The sequence below is a fragment of the Zosterops lateralis genome (assembly GCF_965231275.1).
Source record: "Zosterops lateralis genome assembly, chromosome: 4".
NCBI lineage: Eukaryota > Metazoa > Chordata > Aves > Passeriformes > Zosteropidae > Zosterops > Zosterops lateralis.
In genome coordinates this window covers 20329446-20347552 of record NC_139765.1, presented here as the reverse complement: position 1 = coordinate 20347552, position 18107 = coordinate 20329446, and the positions used below count along the sequence as shown (strand labels likewise).

The 18107-nt window shown below is 37.8% G+C and overlaps 1 protein-coding gene and 1 long non-coding RNA gene across 3 annotated transcripts in view; one reads left to right on the top strand and one right to left on the bottom strand.

The window, feature by feature from the left end:
- Positions 1-18107, top strand: part of LOC310908484 — a 311975-nt gene that overhangs the window by 44922 nt on the left and 248946 nt on the right. The window lies entirely within an intron of this gene.
- The window catches only part of CRY1 (cryptochrome circadian regulator 1), a 40014-nt gene that overhangs the window by 16141 nt on the left and 5766 nt on the right, over positions 1-18107 (bottom strand). For both annotated transcript variants that reach the window (XM_083859563.1, XM_083859564.1), the window contains exon 2: positions 907-1015. In XM_083859563.1, the coding sequence (XP_083715689.1) occupies positions 907-1015 (109 nt within the window). The remainder of the gene's footprint in view (positions 1-906; positions 1016-18107) is intronic.

Genomic DNA, 18107 nt, shown 5'->3' with positions numbered 1-18107 from the left:
AAGCTTGAATATCTGAGGGGTTGCAAGCAGCAGTTAATGACACAGTACTCCTCCAGGAAATTCTTCACTGAGGGGAAATCAAGGGAAGACCAGTAGAAGTATCATCCAGTTAGCATTTCACAACAAAAGCACAATAACAAAGATGGAAATATGAATCTGGGTTGAGTTTTGCACCTCCACCCCACCCCCCCCAAGTCTTGCTTGTTTCAGTCACCTCAATTCAATCATTCTGAAAAAATTCCTCACATCAATTTGCCAAGTGTTCATTTTTACTACACTATTATAGTATTGCTACCTTAAATACACTATTATCCACAGACAACATCTTACTATCAATAACAATCACTCAGAGCTTTAACTTTTTCAGTAAGACCCTTTCCCACAAAAGACTTAAACTTCTTTGACTAGAAATTACTTTTTAGTTACACTGTGCTTTCAACAACTTTACTACTAGAAAAAAGCTTGTTAAATCACCTTTATTGGCCAAAAAGCAATCACAGCAGATGTTTGGCCTAAATAAAACATTGCTTTTACAGGTCAGGCTTTGCACATGGATTCACGTGCACAAAATTTTATTTCAGTAATACAAAGGGAACCTGTAAAAGAAAATGTAGTAATATACAGTACCTACACTTAGCAAACCACTTGAAATCAATTCTGTTTCTGGAAAGAAAGAAACAAAAACCAGTAAAGTCTAAAAGCAACTCAGCTCAGTTGGTGGGATGTATATTAGAGAAGAAAAATTCAAAACTAACACCAATAACCTTAATAAGAATCTGCAAGGATAGATCAGTATTTGCATGAATAACTTGCACTGAATGAAACAGTACAAGAAATATTCCTAGCTGTAATTAGTTTGTTGGTCATCTTTGTGGATAGAAACAACAACTACAAGGTGGCATTTACCTTAAAAAGCCTGGGGAAAACATCTGCTGGCTGTCCACGAATAACAAACAAACGTGAATTCAGTTTCCGTAGATTGGCATCAAGATCCTCAAGACATTGAAGCAGGAATCTGCAAGAATTTAAAACAATGTTTATTTTCTAAGGCAAACCAGACAATTTTACAATAGGAAAAGGTACCTAAGAAGAATAACCAACAACAATTATCAGACCTTAAGCACTTGGTGCATATTATAGTGATGCATGCATGTTCACATCCTAATTACACCTGGCTTACAGTGGTATGACACCATGCAATATCTTCCACAATACATAATTCATAAAAACAAACCACATTGTCATTTCAGTTTTCCCCTCAATGTTACTCAGTCCTGGAATGGACTAAAACATATTCTAGTCTTAACTAAAACTACAAGTCTCATTCTAAAGACAGAAAACCCCTACACTACAGAAAAAAACTCCAACGAACAAAGAGATAATCAGCTTTCGGCACACTGCTACTGAACTCAATCCAAGCCCTTCTTACAACACTGAACTGTTACTAAAAACAGCATACCAGAGGAGTACACAGTCATGACTATCCCTCTGGCTTCATTTATAGAAACAGCTCTCTATATAACATATGCATCTTGGCTGTAACCTCACCTGAATTATTTAATGAGCAAATTAGCACATCAGGCAAAAAACAAAGGGGAGAATGGGGTGCTGCAAATCCACAAGTGTTCAAGGGAAACAGGCAGTTGCACAAAGAATGTTGAGCCAAGTTCACATGCACTAAGATTTATTAGTAGATATAATAACTAAACTCCAATGGTGAAAGTAATTTGGGGAAGAAATAAAAACAAAAGGAAAGAGGAAAAAAAAGAACTCTACCTCACAGCCAGCTGGAAAGAGAAGTGCTAGGGATCCCCAGATGAGTGCCCTTCCCCTGGACTCTCTCCAGTCTAACAAGTGGCTCCTCTGTAATATTTTTCTTGTGGTCAACAGGTTGAGGGAGGTGATCCTCTCCCTTTACTCTGCCCTGGTGAGGCCACATCTGGAGTGTTGAGTCCAGTTCTGGGCCATGAAAGACAGAAACTACTGGGGAGGGTCTCATGGAGGGCTACAAAGATGATGAGGGGACTGGAGCATCCATCTTATGAGCAAGGGCTAAGAGAGTTGGGCCTGTGTAGTTTGGAGAAGAGATGACAGAGGGGATTTTACCAATTCATACAGATATCTTAAATGTAGCGTCACAAGGATGGGGCCAGACTCTTTTCAGTGGTGTTTAGCAACAAGACAAGGAGCAACAGGCACAAAATCAGGAAACTGCATCTGAATATAAGGAAAAGCTTTTTTTGAGGATAACAGAAGACTGAAACAGGCTGCCTCCTTTCCTTGGTATATTCAAAAGCCATCTGGACATGATCTTGTGCAACCTGCTCCAAGTGAACCTGCTTTAGCAGGGACAGTGGGACTAAGTGATCTCCAGCTGTCCCTTCCTACCCCAACCATTCTGTAATTCTATAGTAACAATACACATTTCACCACGAGTTGCTCAAGCCCTCTTAGCCATTCCTTCTTACAGTGCTGTTGGCACTCAGCAGAGCACATGCTGATCAGGGCAACTACTGAGTCAGCGCCTGCTGGTCATTAACTTCTGTGCTCACGCATTATTGCATCCCCTGCCATAAACCACAAGCTACACCCAAAGGGGGGAACAAAAGAGGTAATTCCCACACTGTAGTTCGTTCCTCCCGAGAAACCCTGTTGCAGTGACACTGTGCAGGTGCAAGGCCACAGCGATAACATCTCTGGAGCAACCGCCCGAGACCAAGGCAGGGGAGCAGTGCCAGGACAGCTGGAGACTGTGCCTGCTGAGAAGGTGTACAGCTACCACTGAAGGGCAGCAGCACCTCTGCAGGTGCCCACAGTGTTATGAAGACAAAGGCACTGAGCAACCAGGTTTACTAAAATCAGGAGTTCATATGCACCTGGGGTTTTTAAGACGAATCCCAGAATCTAACCAGATACAATGAAAATGCTACACCTTTGAGAAGGGATATAGCATACGCGATTGCTGTAAACCTGCTAATATCAATTTTCTTAGTATTTAGCAACATGTAAATTATGCCTACCTAACATACATTGCTTCCAACTTTACATGGCAAAAAAACTTACCAAGAATAACATTTAAAAGGCTGGGAGGAAACTCCCCTGACTGCTATTAAATACCTAAAATGTGTGGCTCACTTGACCTGAAAGAGTAAGAACAGGCCTCTTGGCAGCCAGCATAAAAGAATACAATGGCTTCTTGGCTAGCAAACTATGTTTTGATGTTTAATGACTAGAACAAACCAAAAATGCCTAATTTTTTCACTTTGCTCAGTTTTGTTTTGTAAAAACTCTGCGGTAGTTAGAAAAGAAGAAGAAACTTCTCTATACTGATTTAGTTAGAAACTGTGCAGGAGTAATTTCAAGAATCAGATGAGAGTTGCGTATGCTTCTCTCAGAGAGAACTTGAGCCCCATGTTCCAGGACAAAGTCAACTCCATTTGGACTCTGCAAATTATAACTTCATTTTATTATGGTTTTTTTTAAACCTGGAATGACAGATACTATTCATTAGTCTTATACATGTGAATCTCATTTTCATGAAGCATGTGGATTCACATATACTTCACAAATCACTAGGAAGACAAACTGCATACCTTTGGATGCATACTGTCTTGGCTACCTTTGGAATAGTCCAGGAGGTCAGGTTGAGGGTTTTGTTTGTTTGTTTGGGGTGTGTGTTTGTTTGTTTGGGGTTTTTGTTTTGGTTTGGGTTTTTTGAGTGGTTTGGTTGTATGGAATTTTGTTGTTGCCACACTGGCTTGCTTGCTTGTTGTCTAAACTCATCTCACAGAGTAGAGGGAAAGGCTATGAAAAGAAACTGGGGACAAAATATTCATAACTATTCCTGTATTTCAGGAAACTTAATTTTTTTCTATTGGCATTTCAGTTCCCTCTATTATCTCAGTCGCTTTTCTTCCTACCTGACTGACCACAGTATGCAATTTCTAGTCTGGACTTGACAGAAAATTTCGTTCAAGAAGATAACATGCACTGACCCAGTCTCCAATTCACATCCAAGATCCATAACTTGCCCTTAATACTGTTTAATCTCTATTTGTTGGTTTCCCAAATCCCCTCTATTATCTCTCTTCTCTCTCACCACACTCAAGCATTTCAATCTCCATAAAACTCCTTCATGTGCTTAAAAAGAACAGCGTAGACTCAAACTGTTAAATATATATAGGAAGTGAACAGGAGGGTGGCCAGGGGACACACACACCTCCCTTTTACTTCAACAAAAACCAGAACAAATTAAAACCAGCCCAACCACAGTTTGTGATGCAAGACTCACAGAAAGCATATTATTCAAAAATAACAGATCAAAGCAAACCATAGTGATCCTACAATATCTAGAGTAATAGCAAGGCAAAAGAATACTGCTTTTGACTTTCAGAACACACACTTGGCTCACAGTTACTCAAAATAGGCATGCCATTTATTAATCATATTTGAATCTTTCAGTTGAACCAAATATGTTTTAACAAAATGTGATGCAAATTATTAATCATCTCTTTTGTTTTCATTAACTGTATTTATGCCATACCACATCTAAAACCACTTTTTCATTAAAGTATGAATAGAAGTTGTCTAACATAAAAGCCTTTACACAGATATATAGAATCACAAAATAGTCTGGGTTGGCAGGGACCTTTGAAGATCCTCTAGTCCAATCTCTTCTGCAAAGAGCCTAGTTCAATTAAATATGAACCTTCTTTAATAATTGCATTTAAAAACATACTTTACCAAGAAACATAATAATCAAATCAACTATTTGCCAAACCTGCTCTTTTTCTCATTAGCACCCCTAAAACTTGCAGAAGCAGTACAACATCTTTGACTGAATGCAAAATCACTTGACCTTTCTCTCCAAAAAGATACACCAAAGTGCTTAGATACACGTTCCTTTCACATGTAACAAACCCAAAAGTGAATGGTAAATTAGTCTATGAATTGAAACCTCCATCTCAAAAAAAGTATTTCTTTTCAGTATATGAGCTCTGAGACAAAGTTTCTTCATAGCAGATATGAAGCAAGAGCTACTAGGCTTGAACTCTACTATACTTTATACCAGATTTTGGCAATGAGAAGATATTTAAATCTCTCCCTACAATAACAGGTCATGTTTCTGAGTTTGCAGTCTAAACTATCTTTTTTCCCTCAACCTAGAAGTCAATGGGAAAGCATTCAGGTTTTTTTTTCACTTTGAATGAATTATATGACCCATAAGACTTCATTAGAAGACACAAAAAGGATGCCCAGATAATTTTTATCAGATTAGAGTATCAGCCCAGTTTTCTCTATGTCAAAAACATCAAATACCAGTAGCAAACGATGTGAGGTACATGCATGACTGACATGATAGATGGAGGCAGAAAAGATTTACTTATTTTAACATGGGGAAGATGCTGATGCAAAGCATACCTGTCTGCAAGCAACATCCATAGAGAGCATTACACACATTTTGCCAGAGACATCTCATTATGATATTCAGAACTTTTATGAAAACTGCAGAAGACTTCATTCTTTAAAAGACAAGCACATAAAATCTTAGCAGTTAACTCCAAGACACTCCTCAAACTTTCCCTGCTGTCAATCATACAAGGTATGCTTGGGGTCTAAAATACAAATTAATTGCCAGAAACTGGCAATAATTGTATAATACCGTTTATAATTTTAGCTACCATGCGACTGAAAGAAACTGATACATCAAAGTAGCTATTCAAAAACTTCAATAAGTAATTGTTAACACAGTTAATCATTAACAAAATGACCTAAAGCAAGCACTACATCATGCAATGTTCCTGGCTCTGCACTATCAACATGATTAAAGATCATACAGAGAAGAAGCCAGGAGGAGTCTGTTAAAAAGGTAACACTTACTATGGGAGGAGACCTGCAAGAAGGATACCTATAGATACACTACTTAAGGCTACTCCTAAGTCTTGTTTGGGGTTATGTTTAGGAGTAATAAACACCCCAAAACCACAACCACATATAAGCAGCCTTGCCAGTACGAAATGAAGGTAGTTGCTGGGAACTGATGGGACTTAAAATGCAATGACTTCTCTTGCAGGTGCTATTAAAATTTGAAAATGCTAGTGCACTAAACCATTAGGAATAATTTTCCTGAACTAATCCAGATTCTGAATTTAACCATTAGCAGGAGTGTTAGACTGTACAAACACGCAAAATATAGGAATTTAGCTAGGCTTCCTCATTCTGAAAGGAAGTAGAAGAATTTTAGTGAAAAAGAACAGTGCTAAAACTTCCTCTAATTTAAATTTAAAACTTTTTACCCATGACTGGTCAACTCCCAGCAACTCATCCAAACTTGTGTTTAACTTCTCTTTTTAAACACCTTTTATCTATCCACTAGTCCTCACACCAAGCCACTGATTCCCATCAATGGAAAATGTCAAACAAGAGACTCATGTTGTTACAGGTATTTGATTGCCACTGAGACTTTGTCTATCAGAATTATCTTAGGCAGTCTAATATCTGCTAGCTTTACTACCCTGTTGAATTGTTTCTTCCAACAAGGCTATCAGATATTCCTCCATCTTTCAGAGTTTAGTAGAGTTAGATTTAATAAAAAGAAAGAATATTACACACTGTATAATACCAACCACATTTTATTAGAGGGAGTATAATTTACAGCATTAGACCCTAATGTAGTAATCACAAAAATCATCCACCATTTATTTCTTTTTAGAGAGAGAGAAAGGGAGAAAGAGAGAGCACTTTTCTTTCACACATACTTTGCCACGTGTTTGATTAGGTTATGAGGACATTTCAGTATAAGGCAAATATATGCCTCATACTAATTTCAACAGGAATCACAATGCAAATACCGAATCAAAAACCAAAACAGAGTATGAGGCACTGAGAAGTATCTCAAACTTGATGTCCCTTTATACAGGTATTTAGTATTTTACCAGTATATACCAATGTATCCGAGTGCAAGCAGTATATTCTTACGAAACTGTAAGACGATTAAGCTCAGACAGGATTTAAGTGTTATGTACACTCCACAGCATCCTTTGGCAGCCAGCCACAGTAGTATTTTCCTGTTACCAAATCAAGGTCACAGAGCCATCCTTTATTGTACCACATTGTTTTAATGAGTGTCACATCCAACTTCCACATCCTAAAATGGTATACAATAATACATTTCATAATGGTATTATCCTTTGAGCTTAGGCACAAGAGCAGAAAAAAAATCATGTTATTCAACTCTAGATACTTAAGTGAAGTAGCTGTGGGAGTTAACTAATCTCCTGCAGTGTTGCTCTACAGTCAGCGAAGAAAAAACATCTCCTTTAGAGAGCAATTCAGGACTACAGTATCTTTCATAACTTAGTATAGCTGATCCACTTGTAAAAATAAAACCAAACACTGACCATGAAGTGCATCATTTGGCTTTTCCCTCCTCCTAATATTTCCTACTGTTTTAATCTTTAAGACAAAGCAGAGCTGTGATGGAGGATGAATGCAAAATACATCCAAGCCCACAAACAGTTGTGAAAGACATTCTCAAGGGGGATAAAAAAAACCAATTCTTTGAAAACAGATGAAAGAAAGGACTTTGAACAATAATCAAGAGAAAGCCATGTTTAAAATTTAATCTCTCCAAGCTGAGTCCTTTTGGGTGCATCTTCTTTGACACTAAGGAATAAAGACCATTTCAGATATGGATGGGAATAGAACATCAACCACATCAAGCAATACTGCTCTATTAGGAACAACAAACTCATTTGAATCAAATCTAGCTTACATTGGACACAAAGCTAGCATTTCCTTACATTCCATTCCTCATTAATTTCTTTCCAACTGAACTAACTTTTCAAGGTTAGCATTCCCCCAAGGAAGGAAATATGTAATTTTTTGGTCCTATTCAAAAGACATTCATAATCTCCCAAAGATAAAGGAAGCAGGGTAATAGGCAGGATTACAACCCTGGATTTTGGAGAGCTACCTTTGGCTGCTTTAAGGACCAACTTGGAGGAATCCATGAGTTAAGACTCCAGAAGGTAAAGGGGTCCAAGGGAGCTGGTTAATACTCAAGCATCATTTCTCCCAAGCTAAGGACCAGGGCATCCCTATTAGTAAGAAATCAATTAAAAGCATCAGAAGACCTATAGGGATAAGCAAGGAGCTTCTGACAAAACTGAAACACAAGAAGAATGTTTATGGAACATGGAAAAGGACAGGCCACTTGCGAGGAATAAAGGCATGTTGGCAGAGTATGCAGGGATATGACAAAGAATGCTAAGTCCATTTGGAACGGAATCTAGCAAGACAGGTCAAGCATGACAAGAAGGGCTCCTTCTACACCTTTCCTACCTTTTGCTACAAGTAGCAAAAGGAAGACAAGGGAAACAAGGGCCCACTGCTGAATCAAGTGGGTGCCCTGGTGACAAAGTATACAGAGAAGGCACAGGTACTGAATGGTTTCTTTGCTCAGTCTTTATTGCTAAAGCCAGACTCCAGGAATTTCTGAGCATGGAGGCAAAAGTAATAGTCTGGGAAAAGGAAGATTTTCCTTTGATCAAGGAAGACCAGATTACATATCCTTTAGTCAAGGCTGACATCAAGAAATCCATAGATACTGATGAGATGCAGCCATGAGTGTTGAGGGAGCTGGCAGATGTTGTTGCTAAACCATCATCTTTGAAAGGTCATGGAGAACAGCAATGCATGAAGGTACCAGTACAGGTTAAATGTTGTCCTGCTGGAAAGTAGCTCTGCATAGAAGGACCTGTAACTCCTAGTGGACAACAGGTTAAACTAGGAGCAAGCAGTGTGCCTTTCTGGCCAAGAAAGCTAATGGTACCCTGGGATGCATTAGGAAGAGCGCTGCCAGCAGGTCAAGGGAGAGGATCTCTCACTGATGAGGCCACATCCAGAGTGACATGTCCAGAGTTGTGGCTGGGTATGCTGGGTTGCACACTTCAAGAAAGACTAGGAGCTCTTGGAGAAGGTCTAGGGGAGGGCTACAAAGTAGATGAAGGGACTGGAGCATCTCTCTAATGAGCAAAGACTGAGAGAGTTGGGCCTGTGTAGTCTGGAGAAGAGATGACTGAGGAAGAATCTTATCAATGCATACAAATATCTTAAGGGTGGTGTCAAGAGGATGGGGTCAGACTCTTTTCAGTCATGTCTAGTGACAAAATAAGGGACAAGGGGCACAAACTAGAACACAGGAAGCTCCATCCTAATATGAAGAAAAACTTCTTTACTGCAGGAGTGACAGATCACTGGAACAGCCCCTAGAGCAGCTGCAGTTCCCTTCCCTGGAGATACTCAAAGCCCACCTGGACACACCCTGTGCAACCTCCTCTGAGTGAATCTGCATTAGCAGGGGAGGTTGGACTTGATGATCTCCAAAGTCCCTTCCTACCCCAACCATTTTGTGACTCCATGAAATAGCATTATGAAGCTGGTTCCTATTTTGTGAGCCCTTCCTACTCCAACCATTTTGTGACTCCATGAAATAGCATTGTGAAGCTGGTTCCTATTTTGTGAGCCATACATCACAGCAAATGGTTTATTTAGCTTCTATGAAGTCTGGATCTTAACTTCACATTCAAAGGGCACCCATTATTCACCTAAATTATTCCCATATAACTTGAAACTAACAACTCAAATTACTTCATGTTACAAAGGTCAGCCTACTGGTGAAGAAGACTAACAGGCTCACAGCTTCCTATATCTCTTTCTCTTAGTGCCTTCTGTTCTTTACTGTACATATTCTGTGTTTATTTTTTTCTAATCCTCTCATTCCAATCTGATATATCAAAGTCTTTATTTTTTGACTTTAATTCTTCATGCCTGTTCTCTCTAGAGAGAAACTAGTTGGATCCAAAAAGGAAAACCAACAATTGTACTGGAGACAACTGGGGAAATACTACCTAGAAGCAAATTTCAAAATTAGAGTTACTTGAGAGTACAGACATGGTCATACATAAATTTAAACCACCTTATTCTCATGTACCCAAGTTCTCTTAATTAAATTAGCAGCCCTTGAAGCTTCACGTAATTAAAAGACAGCTAGCCTGGCTTTATAAAACATTTCAGCCATGTTAATTTCAGCAATCTAAGCTGTCCATGAGAAAGTAACAGCTAAAGCTTATTGCAAAAGAAGTACAGTAAGAACACTCCAACAAGATAGTCTTGCAATCTGATTCTGAAGGACAGATTTTATACTGACCTTCACTTACTTTAATAAAACTTTCTTCCTCTCCTTAAATTAAAGTGACCTCTTTAAGGTTACAATTAGTACTAGTAAAATTTTGCAGTTTTATGTTTCCTAGAAACAACACACTGGCTTAAATAAATATATTTCTCAACTAGACTGAATAAATTGCTAGTCCTTAAGGTACAATTCCATCATCTTTGGATTCCCATATCTCAAAAATCTATTTAACTAATAGAAGAGAATTAAGGATAGAGCTGAAATATTTTAGCAAGCACAGAAATTGGTAGAAAGTTTGGAAAATGGAAAAAAAAATATCCTGAAGCTATTCTTGGAAATCTTAACTAAAATTGACTGGTGCTCACCTTATGGTGGCTCAACTTTCAGCATTGTCTTAACTTCCCACTGCTACTAAAATGAGTCAAAATGCCAACATTTTCGGAACTGGTCCTTCAAAGCTGAAATTCGTCATTTATAGCTGAATACAAGGTAAACTTGATGAAGATGTATTCAGGGTTTTGAGAAATAATCACATAGAAAAAAAAAAAAATTACCCCCCCCCACCAAATAACTGAAACACAGATTTGTTTATCAAGCTGCATAAATCCTGAAAACATCCACTTTGTCCTCAACTATCTCAGCATGTGGGCAGACTAATGGAGGTAACTCTTCACCTCATGCTGCAGAGGCTGATGCAGGAGATGATGCAGGAGATGCAAAGAGCTCAGTCACATTAAGTCCTGGAAAACAGAACTGAAGTATAGCTCAAGACACAATAGATGTAAAAATCCAAATAGCATGTTTATCTAGAGGTTATCCTCTTCTGCCACAACTTCAGCACCTCTCTGCAATACTGAAGGTCAGGACCAACAGAAGGTACATCACTTCAAGTAACCAAACTGATCTTAAGGAGTTACATAGTACAGTTAAGTAGAGGAGTCTGATAACTAAGGAGTGATACTCAGTCATCTCTGCCCAAGCCACAGTCATTTAGATAAAAAGTTATTTTATGAAGAATAAAATCTTTACTATAACAACTGTACTTTTACATTTTCCCCATCTACCAATTCCTTTTGGAAAATAGGAGTGGATTTCCAAAATTCACTTCCTAAACACCAGTGACAGTTTTTTTTTTTTCCTTTCTCTATTGAAAGAATAAAGGTAGACAATTAGAGAATATCCTTTTATACCGAATCACTGTACTTTTTTCCAGTTTGCTTGTGTGAGGATTAGAATTAATAGCAAAAGAGAAGGCTCAGACAACAACACTACCAGTTAAAAAAAAGGGGGGGGAAGAAAAAAAAGGGGCAGGCACCAAGCCCACCTTCTTGAACGTGGATAAACTTTGTTGGACACAAGTGGTTAGTATAAGAGCAGTGGAACATCAAGAGAAACTGTGAGCATTCCAGAAGAGTGATACATACAGAATTATAGAATATTCTGAGTTGGAAGGGACCCACAAGGACCAATGAGTCCAGCTCCGGGCCCTGCACAGCACAACCCCGAGAATCACATCATGTGCCTGATAGCATTGTCCAAATACTTCCTGAACTCTGTCAGGCTTGGTGGTATGACCACTTCCCTGGGAAACCTATTCCAGTGCTCAAGAAAGATTTTATCTTTTCCGAGAAAAAGGTGGTTCTCTGCTTGTTTTAAGTCTAAAGTTATTTCTACAGACAAAATTTATAGGGGAAGATTTGTAGGCTCTGAACTCTGGAACATAACTACTAATGATAGGCATTATTGTTAATGCAGAACCTTCAAGCAAAAAAAAAAAAAAAAAAAAAAAAGTTCCCCATTAGAGGTCACCCTGAACAGAAAAAAATCTTATTTGCTCTAATCCTCCTATATTCGACATCAGGGGGAAAAGACCACGGGGTGGGAGACAGAGAGGAAGGAGGAGTCCACAAAGCCTGCAGCTTCCATTGTTACACATCTCCTAACCCGATCATTTCCTTATAGCATTTTCAAGAAGAACATTTCAATATGAATCAACAAAAATAGTTTCGTAAAGTAGGTCGTTGCTGCAGCAACCAGGCGGCTGTTTGGACTACTCCCTGCCACAATGACCTACTTTTCCAGTCATATGTAACCTTTGTAGTAAGATCCGAATATTCCTTCCCTATGGAACTGCTCTGAGAGAATTCTTGTACCGTAGCTGAACTTTATTCCTAACAGGGACAGAGAATAGCTTAATTTGAGCAGCAGGTCGGTTCTGCTCCTCCTCTGTGTCATATTCAGAAGTGTCGGTGGCTAAAGGTTATGTGAAATCCGTTATGTGCTGGGAGCTCAAAAAGTGCCACGGCAGCGCTCAGAGCCCGAGGAGCTGATAAAGAATGGAAGGGAAGGTGTGAAAAGGAACAGGCGCTCATGAACAGAGTGTCCCCTGCCAGATTCAACAGCTGGCACCAAACTTCGGCACAAACAGGCTGTTCCTGTACCACCATCCGAGCACAAGCTAATGGACACCATCCTTTATTGCAGGTCTAAATAACATTAAATCTGCATAAAAGAAAACCTCTAGTGAATTGTAGGTAATGTTCACATGTTTTTAAAGCCTATTTAACCCTGCATGCACTGGAGAGGGGAGACACAAAGGTACCACACAAATCCAGGAAGAAATGTTGACAATTACAGAATTTCCTGTTTACTGTTGCTGTTAATACCATCATTTTCCCTTATGACAAAGGAAAAAATATCACCACTTAAACTAATGAAGGAAATAATTATCTCTGTAGAAATAAGACTTCAACACTTCAAATATCAATCACACTGACTCGTACTTAATATTTTTTGATCAATGTATTCAATCCCAAGTTCAAAAGCTTTCATTCAAGGTAAAATTAAAGAGACAAGCACAAGAGACAAACTCTTCCAAGCAAAAGAAAACTCGTTCCAAGAAAAGGCAAGCTAGGCATTACCATACTGTATACCATAATTGAAACTCCAGTCAACAGAAAGCTTCTGACAGAAAAAACAGCTCATATGATGAAAGCAGAAAAACGAAGAACACATGAAAAAGCTCCCCAAAGCTTACTTTACACTTCAAAAAAGTATACTATAAATACTTTGGTATTCTTAAAATTTCTAAGTCCAGCAGGAAAAATACTGCAACTGGTAACAATACAGTACTGCAAGTGGAAAAGTTTTTGGAATTTCCCGCACAGTTTCATTTGGGAACAGACCACTTACAAACATAACTGTTCCTGAAAATCTCATACCCTTCCAACAAAATAGTAAAAAAACCGCCCAAAAAGCCTAACAATTATTTTTACTTTACCACTCCACTTGACAAGTCGTAGAGTGACAACTGCAAAGGTAGGATTCTGGAATAAAGACAGACTAATAGGAGAAAAAAAAGTGCAGAATTACAAAAAGAAATAGGAAAGGCTGCTGCTGAAAGAGCAATACATGACTACTAGTAACACTTTCCAGTTTCAAAGTGTGAGGTCCAATGCCAAAAATGCAATCTTCGTTGGGCTGTTTCATATGGAAGCAGTAAAGAATTGGAGTAAAAATTTCTTCAAATGCTTCAAATGCAGCACTGAAGAATTTTGCTTTGACAAACACAATGTTCCAGTGTTGGCACTGAAAAAAAAAAGAGGTTGGTGGAATTATATTAAAAAGAATGCAGAAAGCCAATTTCTAAATTGTAAAAATAGAAACATCCAGATTATCCCCCACAAACTCATTTTTTTATGGTTTAGAAGAAAAACACAATACTGCTGAAATAAAGTACTTCTCAACAGTAAATTTATTGGCAAGTAGCTTACAGAAAGGAAATTTCAACCAAGTGAAAAAACCTCTACTCACTGAAAAGCACCATGACTATATGATTATTATTTTACACAGGTCTCCTCAGGTTACAAAAACCTTGAAATAAAAGGGGAATATACAACGCAATTAAAGCAGAACTGTCAATAGCACAGCAACTTACAACTTTTTCATTTGGCATAAACTGAAGAAACTATATACTATGAGATGTTTCTAGGTCACACAAGTGAAAGAGTATGCTAGGGAAAAAAAAATGAAGTCTCTCACAGAGACCTTTAAGGAAGCATTCACAGGATTTGGGAGATCCTGCACAAGAGCAGTAAACTGCAAACAGTTACACTGTCTACACTGTCTAAAAAGAAACATGGATAAAGCACAGTAAACTAGATGTTACCAGGCCTGTCATCTCCTGAAAAGTAATGAAGGAAAGGCACAGGAACTATCCCTAGGCAACACAACTAAAACAAATAATTTAGATGCCATCCTTGGCTTGATCACTCTCATTAAGACATGGATGGTTTTGACTTTTTGAGTTCACCAATAGCAAGACTTACAAAGAACAAAACTGAAATGCAACCTCGTCCTCAAAGACCCTTCTGAAACCTGGATGGCAAAAATCACATTTAAAAGAAATATTTTCTTTTAAATGCATGCCTGAGTTTTGCAGATGTAGTCATGTTTCTCCCATGAGACAGAAAAAAGGGGAAAAATATTAGGTAATCTCTGCTAAAAGCCACAAAGTTTTCTTCAACTTTAGGACTTTCTTAAGACTTCCAGAAAAAAATGAGCTTGTTTAGTCTCCAGAATATAAAATACGAAGGAGAAGGAATGAAAAAAAAAAGAATCACTTGATGTCACAGGATTTACAGACAGAAAATTCTCCAGAATATAAAATATGAAGGAGAAGGAATGAAAAAAAAAAAGAATCACTTGATGTCACAGAATTTACAGACAGAAAATATTAATGCAGTGGAAACTCTACAGAGAACATAGCAAAGACAACATTTAGTCCATTCTTCAATTAATCCAATATATTAGAAATCAAACCACTATTTTCAATGCCAGTTGCTCTATAAAATGCCAGTTCTCTGGTATGCTTCCCCAGTACTTCAGAACTGCAGAGATTGTGAAATTGAGGTAAGTTTGCCATAGCATTCTGTATCTTTAGTGCACAGCAAAACTGCAACCATTCAGATCATGATCATGTTTTATGAGCTATACAAGGCATGAAGTAACAAGCAGCCTACATGAACAAGTTGTCTATTTATTTATTTCTCTGTCTGATGCAAATTACTCTCTTACTACAGTTTTTTCAATCACTTTCTCTCACTCTCTCTCAATTGCAACACAGTTTACCCCTCACAGACAAGGTCAGTAGAACTCTGGCATTGAGGGGAAAAAAAAAAAGTGCAATCACTGAACTCCACAGATTCCTTACTATAAAAAATAAAGCATTTCCTAGTCATGGATTTCATACTTTGGATAGATAACAGATAGAAAAATCCAAGTTTTCCTTACAGCAATTCTTACTAAGTAACTTGTACTGCATATATTTCACCTCCATCACTGAAGAATTAACATATATTCATACTTCATAACTGGACCATTTGAGTGTAAACAGAATTTTTTCAACATTTCTGGTTTTAATTCTGAAGGGATAAGGGGTTGTGTTCTGAAACCTTCAGTGCAAGAATTTTACAGCCTTTACTTTTCCTATCTGTGAAAGAGCCACAAACATACAGATGTTAAAGAAGAAATGCATTAGAATGATCAGGAAGGGAAATGCTTTTCTACAAATTAAGTAACACTGAGATAAAAGTACATTTCTAAAAGAGGTCCAGAAAATTTCTCTAGTTTAGTTGTATGAGGAAGCAATACATAACACAAAAGCTGAAGTGTACATCATATGCCTGTCAATACAGAAATTGGATAAGCAGGACACATCCTAACCAATGTTCAATGGAAGAAATCCCTTCCATCTCTGATAAAACTGAACAGGTTTTATCTTATTGCAAAAAAGTTGTTGTACTAGCACTTTTTCAAAGAAATTTTAAGCAACAGTTTGACACCTGAATTTACTAATTTGCTTCCAAAATGCTGAGTATTACTGAAATTCTTACTTCCCACCCAGGTTTACCAACACTGAATTTTAGACCTTTAAAATACTAACGCAATTTAAAAAAAAAAAGCAAAAAAATTAAAGTACAGAATTTTAAAAAAAGCTATTTTAGGAAGCTCTGTTCACTGCAGCTCACCTACTATCTAAACTAATACTAACAAAGCTCATGTGATAGTTTTTTTAATCTCTACGGGTAATTGGAATGCACTGTAATTTTTAACTGTTTCAACAACATACACACCCCTACAGACTTTTGCCACAGCCATCTCCACTTACATACTTGAAACAGAACATTGAAATATTGACCTGTCCTTTCCAGTCTATCCTTCACCTCCACTGAAGCTTTATTCCCTTATAAAAAAATTATTTACACTCACTAAACTCCAAAGCAGTGAAAGCAAATGCTCTATGGTGACCTGAAAAACAAATGGAGGCTTTGGGGTTAGAAGAACACTGCAATTATAGCTCACCTCTTGACCTAGATTGCAAAGAACATGAAAGCCAAAAGTACACAGAAGCACACAAACTAACATTGCTCCATGTTAAATTAAGAGTTCTGAGAAATCTAAGTGAAATGTATTGCACCAAAATACTACAAAGTTCTTAACCCTGTAATCAAATCCAGTCCTTCCCTAGGGGTAACCAAAGGTATGGCTATTAAACCTACTAAAACGTGATAAGCAAACTACTAAGCCCATGGAACACAAAGTCACATACTCTTACATTACTTACACAACTCACTCATGCTAAAGCTGACTTTTGCCTTTTTAGGACTCTATGGGAAGGTCACAAAATTCTCTAAAGCAAAAGGTTTCTTTCAGTATGCAAATTCATAACATCACAGACTTTAGTGTGACTTCTACACTGAATAAATGGCCGACTTTGCTGGCAGCCTGACCTTCCTCCTACCACAGGTTATATAACTAACCTGAAAACCTGCCAGGCACTGAGACACAGTATGGAAAAGAACCACTTCTGAAAATAAAGGCTTCCGTGCTGTAGGTAAAGTGCTAGAAACTGAAAAGTTCAGGCAGTGCACAATGATAAACAGGCTTTTCTGCATTATTTGCATAATATATTTAAAGAGCAGCTTGTGTTGGTTGGGATAAAGACATTTTCCAAAACTGAAGGAGAATATATTTTGTTGCATTAAAATGGCCAAAAGAGAATGATAATACATGAAATAACTTGCTTTGAAGAACTGATGCAGAATTCATTGACATTGCCACATACTGATCAGTTAAGGAAAGAAAAAAAAAATCTGTATTCTTGATTGCCTAAAAAAAGCTGCTTTCACATTCATCACAGATGGTGTTTGTTGGGGGTTATCACCCTCCCTGTTTGTGACCAGAGCAGGAAATACTATGAGGTGTGAACAGATTACCTTGTCCTACTCAAATAAAGAAGCTGACCTGTTGATACTTTTGTGAAATAAAACAAAAATATATTACTGGTCCCAAGAGAAGGAAGACTAAAAAAAAATCCTATAGACCTGTTTAAAAACACTTTTCTCTTAATACTCAAAGTCCACATACTATTATATATGAAAAACAGTTGACCCAGATCTTCTCTGGACATCCTCAAACCTGGAGATTGGTGATGTAAAACCAGGTGTCTAAAACCTCAAATTTTTTTAAACTAAGGAATTAAGACTCATTCAAGATCAACCTTGGAGTTAAAACACAGATTGTAGAGATGCTCACTATAATTTTTCTGGCCTATAATAACTGCTATTTGGAAAAACCAACTTACTGAGCACAATTCAATTTGCAGTACTGCCTGCTGCCGCCACACCAACCAGTGCAGTCTTCTTGTCCAATTGAATAATAGTTACATTACTGAATCTGGTGATACAAAATCATTCATCAAAATATGGAAACAAGCACAGTGTAATTTCTCAGCTAGCAGGCTTACTTCTCACATTCTGATAAAAAAGAAAGCACGTATTTTCCAGGCACAGTAAAAAGGCCAGTACTTATTTTCAGCAATATCATTTCAAAGGGTGTCAACAAATGGCAA